This window comes from Cladophialophora yegresii (genome assembly GCF_000585515.1).
Source record: "Cladophialophora yegresii CBS 114405 chromosome Unknown aczIN-supercont1.3, whole genome shotgun sequence".
NCBI classification, from domain to species: Eukaryota; Fungi; Ascomycota; class Eurotiomycetes; order Chaetothyriales; family Herpotrichiellaceae; genus Cladophialophora; species Cladophialophora yegresii.
The window spans coordinates 1,575,703-1,585,621 of record NW_006913047.1 but is presented as its reverse complement, the minus strand read 5'-3'; the positions used below and the strand labels follow the sequence as shown (position 1 = coordinate 1,585,621).

The 9,919-nt window shown below is 55.0% G+C and overlaps 3 protein-coding genes across 3 annotated transcripts; 1 reads left to right on the top strand and 2 right to left on the bottom strand.

Annotated features, from left to right (window-relative positions):
• Positions 1-1,612: 1,612 nt before the first annotated feature.
• On the top strand, positions 1,613-2,360 carry A1O7_04284 (uncharacterized protein; the record flags this gene model as incomplete). Its single annotated transcript, XM_007758295.1, has 2 exons — positions 1,613-1,641; positions 1,694-2,360. The coding sequence occupies 2 exons, from the start codon at positions 1,613-1,615 to the stop codon at positions 2,358-2,360; spliced, it is 696 nt and encodes a 231-aa protein (XP_007756485.1).
• Positions 2,361-3,381: 1,021 nt separating this feature from the next.
• A1O7_04283 (succinyl-CoA:alpha-ketoacid-CoA transferase) lies at positions 3,382-5,083 on the bottom strand (the record flags this gene model as incomplete). Its single annotated transcript, XM_007758294.1, has 3 exons — positions 3,382-3,513; positions 3,572-4,942; positions 5,003-5,083. 3 exons carry the CDS (start codon positions 5,081-5,083, stop codon positions 3,382-3,384), a joined length of 1,584 nt encoding a protein of 527 aa, XP_007756484.1.
• Positions 5,084-5,990: 907 nt separating this feature from the next.
• On the bottom strand, positions 5,991-8,801 carry A1O7_04282 (uncharacterized protein; the record flags this gene model as incomplete). The annotated part of the gene is made up of 2 exons (XM_007758293.1): positions 5,991-8,446; positions 8,498-8,801. 2 exons carry the CDS (start codon positions 8,799-8,801, stop codon positions 5,991-5,993), a joined length of 2,760 nt encoding a protein of 919 aa, XP_007756483.1.
• Positions 8,802-9,919: the final 1,118 nt, after the last annotated feature.

Genomic DNA, 9,919 nt, shown 5'->3' with positions numbered 1-9,919 from the left:
AATGGCTTACTACCGACGAGACTGCTGGGAGCCTGTGCCCTGTCAACGTAACAGTGCTCCAACCACTTCAACGAGGAGTGATCTTGGCGGGCATATTCCTACTCTCTCAATTGTTTTTCATGGGTCAATTTACAGGGACTGATGCTCCGGATCTCCACGAAGTTCCTAGCAGGTCATCCATTAGCGACACCTTTCTCTGGGCCACTCTTATGTGGAGTACTCCGGATCTTCAAGCGACAGCATTACTACACGTCAAGATCGAAGCGACCCAGTACGAGGCAGGCACAGTCATCGCGCAGTGGTTCGCTGCGATGCACGCACGTGCCCCTAGACCGCCGTCCTGTGTCTCTATCGCGATTCGACATCGAGACTCAAGACGGGATCTTGCGAACCATAACCTGCCGGCGTCGTCGGGCGTTAGGGGTATGATCTCCCCCAGCAGAAGACTACAAAGTGCTCAAACGGGTGCCTGCAACAGACATTTTGCCGGCATTGGGAGGGCCCAATCGGACATCTCACGATTGAGCCAGTGCAAGTTAAGCCACCGCCATTCGGGCTGTGGGTGTGCTTCGTGTTACCTCCCTTGTTTTTGTCAGACTACAGGGCATATAAAAGATCGAGTCGAAATCCTCATCCCTCCTGATGATATATTTTGCAAACAAGATCTGTTGACCGCGTCTTTGGAACAATGACGCCGACTTTGTGTTCCCTTTCCAGTCTTTCTGTGGTCTCGACCCATAGCCCCGGTGTCCCTATCAACGAGCCAGATATGGAGACGCGTACCACCTCGCCGTTTCCTTGTTCTCTTTGTACCAAGGCGTTTACCAGAAATTTTACCTTGAAGGATCATATGAGAGCACATTTGAAAGAGAGACCATTCCATTGCCGTGTCTGCGGCGGATCCTTTGTGCGTCTACACGACAAAAATACACATGAAAAACTCCACGATGGCACCAAAAGCTTTACCTGTGGACCCGACAGCAAGGGTAAACATGGACAGAGGGCAGGATGCGGACGCTCCTTTGCTCGATCATCGAACCTTCAACGACATCGTCGGAACTGCAAGCTACGTCCGTCTATTACTCGCCAGCCAAAGCAGGCGCCTGATGTACACGATGCAGCTTCCGAGGATCGCAACGATATGGCGGTTGCATCTCCCGTGGCAGCGACGTCTCGCTTGGCGTTTGTGTCGCCTACGGCATCGGTGGTCAATCACCTACTTGGATAGTTTGGACAGTCTACCGTTGGACTTTTTGAGCCTCTTCAACATGATGCTGAGTCCTTGAATCCTCACGAGTCCGATCATGGACCCCCACCATCACGCACATTGACACCGTCCCCGGTGCTTGCACCTCTCCAGGACCACATAACTGCAGGTAAGCCACATACACCATGTAGACGCTCGTCGTTTGTCGTCTACGGTTTAATGGTACTGAGACCACAATGCAGACGACAGATTACTGAATACGATGCGTTGTGGAGCAATCACCGCTGCTCTGTGGACGCAGGCCACACAGTATATCCAAACACACCGCAGCCTAGAAGTTCTCCAATGCGTGTACCACTGCCCAGCCACTGGAATAGCCTGTCCTTCCTGGATTCCACCGTGCCCATGTCCGGCTTGGTGGTTGACACGTTACCGTGAGGCGCCATGGGGTGCTTGTGGCAACCGAAAATGGGACGAACCTGTTAGCCACATATCCTCCAAACGTTTGCGAAGTCGTGGGGTAGCCTTTGACACTGTTGTGGATGTGCAAAAGAACGAAGGCAGATCCGACTGGGCAAGGCCGCCATTCTCACTTGGCGAAGGCTGGTCAGCCCTCTTCATAACCGACAAGCCTACTTACCACACAGGTGAGTCCCTTGTCTCTGCCATTGCGCGCACTCTTCTGGGCTCCGAGAACCCCGGAGTGCTTCAGCAGTTAGCCAAAGGGACTGCCAGAGTTTTCCTCGCCTGGCTAGTTGCCGAAGCAACCGCGCCGGACGACGACCTCCGAAAGCTCCAACTGCTGGCTGCCATGGCAGATATGATGCCTGACGTAGAGAATCCCGGTGACCTTCAGGTGCTGTTTCAAAAGGAAGGGTTGCCGGCTTTGACCCGACTTTTCAATCACGTCCCATCTTGCGGGCGACCTTTGTTTCGAACCAAAGACGGATATATTGGCGTTGGTCCGTGTCTAGTCCAGCCTGGTGACGTCTGCTGCGTCTTGTTCGGTGGGAAAGTGCCCTTCATCCTTCGGCCCATCGACGACCATTTTATCCTGATTGGAAAGTCGTACATGCATGGTGCCATGAACGACGAGATCATAGATCGACTTGATTCTGGAGAGTTGGAGGAGCGGCTGTTTGTGATTGAGTGATCATATGTACCGCAACAGGGGGCGGCCAAATGACACCATGCCGACGCCGCGTGACCTTGTTAGACACCTTCAGTTGTGTCCACTAACGCATCACCCCAATAGCATACTGCAGTCCATGAAGGCACCCATATCCCGGTCCGCATACCCAACGCTGCAACGCATCGGATTATGATCTTAAACCCTTCCACCGAAGCACCATCTCAACACCGGCTCGTAGTCTGGGTTGAGGGATTGGGACCCGGCGGTCAAGCATTTCGGATATCGGTGACGCTCAGGCCCAGCCATGGCAATGGCTCAGTCCTGCCTGTACTTTAGAACTCGGGTGAAAACAGCCCCTCACTCAACCTCTGCCTCGTGAATCAGCCCGGCCTTCAGCAAACAGATTTTTCGGTCCGTGATGCTTTGTTACACTTCTGCGGGCCGTACGGGCGGAAGTATGTAGCCGGTCCGCTGCCACGACCTACACAGTATATGCAGTAGCACATCGCAGCTCGTATCTGCCGGTACAAGTATGGGAACCCACTGCGTGATTGAGATATCAAGGTTGTGTCATCCGAAAAATACCACATCACATAGTACGTAGGTGACAGACACTCTTCCGCAGAGCTGCATTGTGGATGGAACACGTCTGAAATGAAGTTCAATGAGGCGAAGTGCAGAATTTCCCACTGGCGGGCAACGACTTTTCCTGTGCATCCCTCATGCCACATAGAAGAGCATGATATTTCGAAACTGGGCGGCTTCGGCTCCGTATCTACATGAGCTGGTTCACCTCCTCTGAGTCTCACTTAATCATTCCGCTGGTCAACGAAGGTGAGGCTCGCCCTACGTGTTGCTCAGCTGCATTTCCTATCCATTACCATCAAGATATCAAAAGACGCCAGGATTGCCTGCCCGCTATGCCCGCAACGCCGAATGGCAGGAATTTTCGGGCACAGAAAAAGATCTCAGGAAGGTAGACTGCGACGGTGAAGCTCATTTCGCGGGCACACACTCTGGCGGGGGAGGAGCGTCTGCACGTCTAAAGCATGGACTTGATTTCGTCGGCAACTTTGAACGGCGCCTCGGTCTTGGCTTTGATCTCATCGACGGTGACACCGTCGGCGAGTTCGATCAAGGTGAGACCATGTGTGAAGTCGACGTCGAAGACGCACTAGGATCGGGAAGTCAGCAATGCGCGCAATGTTAGACAAGGAGAGGCGTCGACTCACAAGTTCGGTGATGATCCTGCTGACGCACGCGCGGCCCGTCAAGGGGAACTCGCACTGCTTCAGGATCTTCGGGTTGCCCTTTTTATCCGTGTGTTCCATCAACGCGACGACCTTTGTCTTCTCCGGGTTGGAGACCAAATCCATGGCGCCACCAAAGCCCTTGACCTTGCCGGGCAACATCCAGTTGGCCAGGTCTCCGTGCGCTGACACCTGCATGGCGCCGAGCATGGACATGTTGATCCGGCCGGAGCGGATCATGCCAAACGACTCCTCAGAGCCGAAACAGCTGGCGCCCGGGTTGAGCGTGACGGTCTCCTTGCCCGCGTTGATGAGGTCGGGGTCTTCTTCGCCTTTTCTCGGGTAGGGGCCTAGGCCCAGGATCCCGTTCTCCGACTGCAGCTGCACTTCGACCGAGGGGTCCACGAACGAAGGCGCCAGCATGGGCATGCCGATGCCCAAGTTGGCGTACATGCCGTTCTGGAACTCCTTGGCCGCTCGCTTGACGATCCGTTCGCGCTTGGACGCCGTGTCGCCCTTGCCGCCCAGTGCGGCCTTGATGTCCTCCTGTCCTTCCTCCTTGCGGTTCGTGTACTTCTCAATCTTCTTCTCGGCGGTCGCTTGAATCACCTTGGACACGTATATGCCTGGAAGGTGGACAGCCACGGGGTCAATCTCGCCAACCTCGACGATGTGCTCGGCCTCGACGATCGTGATCTTGGCGTTCCGGCCCATCGCGCCGTTGAAGTTGTTCGCAGCCAGTCGGAACTGGCAGTTGCCCAGCTTGTCGGCCTTGTACGCCTTGACGAAGGCGTAGTCGCCGGCAATGGACTCCTCCATCACGTACGACTTGCCGTTGAAGACTTTTACGTCCCTGGGCTTGCCGAACGCCGCGATGCTGCCATCCTTGTTGTGTCGCAGGGGGATTTCGCCCGTCTGCACAACCGTGCCGAACGCAGCGGGGGTGTAAAACGCAGGTATGCCTTTGCCGCCGGCCGCGCACCGCTCAGCTAATGTCCCCTGCGGCGTGAGCTCCAGCTCGACCTCGCCCGTGAGATACTGCTGTTCGAGGACCTTGTTCTCGCCCACGTAACTGGCGATCATTTTGCGGACTTGTCTCGTCTGGAGGAGCTGGCCGAGTCCAGCTCCAGGAATGCCCGCGTTGTTCGACACCGCTGTGATGCCGGTGATCGAGGGTGTCTTGGCCACTTCATTGATCAGCGTGTCGGGGACGCCGCAGAGGCCGAACCCGCCGCACAGGAGCGTGCTGTCTGATTTCATGTCCTTGATGGCTTCGGCTGCAGAGCCCACGACTTTGTTGATCTCATGGCGCCGCAGTGTAGAGGAGAAGGAGCGTGTGAGGAGGAGGTTTTGCTGCACACGGATGTCAATATGGGGGGTTTCGCTGGAACCTGGAGCAGTGGTATCACTCACCTTCCGCTGATCGCGCGTGAAGTATCTCGCCGTCCGCAAGCTTCTGGAAGCCGTGCGGAGAGGAGATTCGAGGAACGACATGATGCGGATTGTCAACTCAACTCGATTTCGCCGGATCTTACACTCTGATACTGTACTCCCTTCCTCGATATACGGCCAGGCCAGAAATGAGATAGACACCCGTGATCGTAGCAACGACGACAAGAAGCACCATTAACAGTGACAGCAGCAGCAGAGTGAGGCAAGAGAAAGTCAACCAACCTCCTGGGCGAGCAGAAATTCGGCTTGTTAAAGCGGAGATCATCCCATTTAGCACGCGGCGGCGGGCAGTGGGCACGGTAAATACCCCGGAATCAGTCCGCATGGTCCTGGCCGAGCTAGCGAGGCACCAAGGTCGTGGTGTTGGGAGCAGGAACTCACGACGGTACGGATCCGGTGAGTGGAGAAGAGAAGAGAAAGGCGCAGGCGTCCTCGAGGCGCGGAATGGGCGTGGGGCGAGTGCCGAGCTGGTCGCGGGCACTGCTGGGCGCGCTGCCATGAGACCGTAATTAGGTGACTTTTCCGATGCTCATGGCGGCCACCCGGATCCGGGACAGTCGCGGTTCAACACATACCCGAGCGCTTACACAGTACACGAGGCGTCCCCCCGACAAGAGCCGTCCCAACGCACGTCCCGCCACATGGCGATTCCTCAGTGCTCCGAAGTGTCCGCTTAGCAGAGAATATGATCAGCAACCATAGAAGAAAGGATGAACTGAAATGATTGATGAGACACTTTTACGTAGTTTGATAGGGGTATCTTTAAAAGTCATCAATGCTGACTACTGTACGTATTTGCCCGCCTCGGATAGCGAGGCTCCAAGGCCAACCCACCAACGCCATGCTATCCAACCAGGAGACCAATTTCACGTTTTACAGGGATCAACAATCCTGACCGATGCATAACATCTGCAAACCGTAGTCGCATAACATAAACATCAGAACGCTCTTAATCAACGAGCATCGAGTCCACAGACCCCTCGTCCAAGTCTTGAGCCGCATCAAGGTCGGGATCAGCCGCATTCGAAGCAGCACTCCAGCTTGCACCGGCAGTGGCAGCGAGACTACCACTCATGGCCCCTTGAGTCTCATTGACAGCTCCAGGTAAAATCCTTGCGCGAGCTGCCTGGAGCACACCAAGTGACGAGCTCGCCTCAGAAGCATCGTCATCGCCGCCTTGCCGATCGTTGGAGCTGGACGACCATTGCCAGAGAAATCCAGCTGGTGCCGGCGAATACTCCCCTTCCGAGGACTCTTCACTGCCATCATCGTCGTACGGATTACCCTTTTCCGCCTCGGATGATGAACTTGCCATGAAGAAGACGTAGCTGGGTGGCGGTAGACGAGAGGGCTGAAGGCTTAACATATTGCAATCTGCCACATGGTACGAATATCGTGCAGCAGGTCGGTCACCACTCCTTTTCTTCCCGCTTGCGTTGCTGTCTGGGTTTCTAATCCTGGCGATGCGAACATCGAGGGCGAAGTTATCTTCGGGTCGGACTCCTCCGACACCAGAAGCCTCAAGCTCCATCGGCTGAGTCTCGTACTCGCCGGCACTCGTGATGGGTGTCGTTGGCATCTCGACATCGGGGATATTTGAAGGCCAACTAGTACGCTTTGGAGGACGTGGACTCAGAAAGTAACAAGCCCTTGCATCTCGTAAGGTATCATCGACGAGTGGGCTTTCTTTCCTGATAATCCCCAAGGCTTCTCGAAACATTTTGTGATTGCTCCCCTTCTCAGGAATGGGGGACTTGTCGCCACTTAGATCCGTAAAGAAGTAGGGATTGGTGAAAAAAGTTATGTAGCCCTCGTACGCATCCTCGGTGGCTTTAAGGCTTGACCGCCCTAGGGCATGGGCTATGCCGCTCGAGTCTGGCGACAGACCGTCGTATGAGCTGGAAGAGTCGAGGTACGATCCCCTGGCTTTTAGGAGCGGTCTCCTCTGCTGGAAGACAACGGGCTTATAATTGAAAGAAGAACTTGGCGTCGACTTGGACATCGTTGTTGATGCTTGGACATTGGCGGGATTCGAGGAGTTCGTCGTCGAGTGAAGCATCTTTGAGGCGTTGCTCGACTTGGTTGGAGCGACCCTATGGTCGGAGACCGACACGGATAAATTATTGAGTGTGCTTGCAGTGCTTCTCCCGCTTCGACGTCCTCCATCGTCGCCGGTATCATCCGATGCGCGGTGTGGCACCGACTCGGGACTTTCTTGTCTCGAAGATCCAGCTCCAGGGCCACCACCCCTCCAACGAATCTTGTGTCCATCCTTCGACAACTCGAATTTTGTACTCAACTGTTTCACCGCTTTGCGTACAAACGCTGGAGTCACGTTAAAGGTATGCAGTTGAGCCATGCTGACCAGCAGGTTGAGATACATCCAGGGCTGTTCTTTGGTTTCGGTATCGTCTTCGAACTGCGGCGACGACAGTCCCAGATGGCGAAGGTAGTCGATGTTATCTGCAGCAACTTGAGCACGTTGAATGTCGAGATCCAGTGGTCGAGTAGGACGTTGATCTGGAGACGCAGGGCGCTCGGGTGTTCCGATTGTGGTCGGGTCTGTCGATCGCTGACCACTAACCTCAACGGCGTCCAAGTTGATCTTGGAGTCTGGAGGCAGAATGTGAGCTTCACGCAAACCTTCTGATTTCGAAGCCCGGTTGAGTCTACGGTCTTCTCGTCGATCAGCCTTGGCCGCAGAGCGAGATATCTGCTGCTGCTGAAGAGGCAGACTGTGTTCCCCAGGTGCGGCCCTCTTGCCAGTGAACAAATGCTCCAGTCGCTGTACCACCAGCTGCATCTTGGCGTTCTCGCTGACGGAAGTTGTCTCTCGAGGGAGCAGCGAGTCCGGAATGTCATACAAGTAGTTCTGGATGTCTGTATCCTTTTTGCTCTTCGACACTGGCGTACGGTCCCCGAGCTTGAGACCACCAGCTTGTGAAATCGAGTTGCCGCCAGACATCGATACAGACGCGTAGCCAGAGTCAGCAGGGGTCGGGTCTTGGTGGGCTTTCTGTGCAGCTTCGGCTGCATACCCGGCACTCGAGGCCGACTTTTCCACCGGAGCTGTTGAGCTTGGCTGTGATGGCGAATCCCCCAATCCTGTTGCAAACTTCATCAATATATCTTCCAGTTCTCTCTTTTTCTCGGCAGGCAGCCCATGCATCCGAACCTCGAATACACGGTCCGGATTACTGCTCGGTGGGCTGGTCCGGCTGTGCCAGCTCCTTAGAACGGTCTTCAGCTTTTTGTTCTCCACAGTCAGATCGTCGATGACCCCTCGCAACTCATCATTCTCAGTGTCATCTCTTGCCTTTTGGCTAAAGCTCTCCTCATTGTGCGATCGGAGATTGTTGGGAGGGTGGCCACTAGTCTGACGGGCAAGGTAGAAAGGCGACTCGGCTATGACACATCAGCAAGGCAGGCGTGCAACCAAGGCAAGGGCCTGCGTACTTTCATGGGCATTTCTCTTGTCCTGAGAATCAGCCACGTTCTCGTTCTTGCTTGCAAACCACTTCGCTGCGCTCTGATCACTGCTGGAATCCCGGCTTTCGGCCAGCGGGAGACTTGGCGATGTCTGCCCCTCTCTTGAAAGTGGGCGCGCTCCAGAGCCACCGTTTTCCTGCTCAATCTTGACCTTCTTGTGCTTCGGGAGCGACTTGGATTGCGACGGATTAGAGCGGCGAGGGTGGCTTGTGCTGATTGCAGAGAAGGGCCTCTTAGGTGATGTGGTCAATGTTATCTTCGGGTTGGGCATGTTGAGGCATCGCTCCTTCGCCGTGCTGAAGAAGTCTTCGGTGGTCTGAATGGTGCTGGTTCACGTGGCGTCCGCTAGCCCTGTCGAGTGGGTCGATCGTATTCTCCTGATCGTGTCCTCCTGAACGGGTTTCTTAGGTTTCTTGGTGTCTGGTGTATTGATGCGTGGTAGACAAGGTCGTCGCAGACGGCGTTTAATGCGAGAATGCTGCGAAACAGAGTTGCGTGATCGAAGACAGTGCCGGCACGGTTCGGTAAGATATGGAAAGCAGGATGGCATGATTCCTGTGAAGGAGTAGCAGTTGCCATGTTTCCTGTGGAGTTACCGGTAAGCGGTGCGCGGAAATGGCAGCAGGGAAGTATTTGTGTGGCTCGATCGCCAGAGCCTTATGCGTGTGGTGGGCATGGGCACACAGATCGGACGGCGCAGGTGAATCGCGATGAGGCAAGCGCGTGCCAAGGTCAGCGTCCAGCCCGATTCCACTTTGAGCGTCGCTTCTTTCAGGGTCTCTCGAGATCTGGCCATTGGGAAAGGATCGACAATTTGGTAAAGAATCTCGAACACTTCCCGGCACCCAATCGTCGATTTGTCCTTCGGCCTGCCCAATTGTGGTGCCTATACTGGCAGACAGCTGAAACATATCCGTGGGCACGCTGCCGTGCTGCGGTGAGGCCAGACTGTTCGACGACGTGTGGATCTCTGCCGTGTGCCCAAATCTGGAAGACTTCATCGGTCTCAAGGAATCGCCATTTGCAATACACAGTACGAGTTACTTGTCTCCAGTGACCCCGACTCACCCGACTGCTCCTTTCGGCGGAAAAGGGTTCCCGCATGTGGGGCCATAACCGATCTCGAAGTCGAGTAAGAAAAGGATGGAGTCATGTTTTGGAAACAGGCCTTCATCTGGTGATTTGCGATTGTGTTCACTGTGCATCACGTGATTAATCACATTACCTCGTTTCCCGAGGTAGCCACGTTCTCGACGGGCCGGATCAACTTGTACGGAAGATGAGTCACGGGAGTACCGTGGTAGGTGAGTCACGTGAGACTGCGATTGCAAACAAAACGAGATTCTGGATTTCGATCACTATTCGGTTCGCCGCCGCTGGCACACCTTC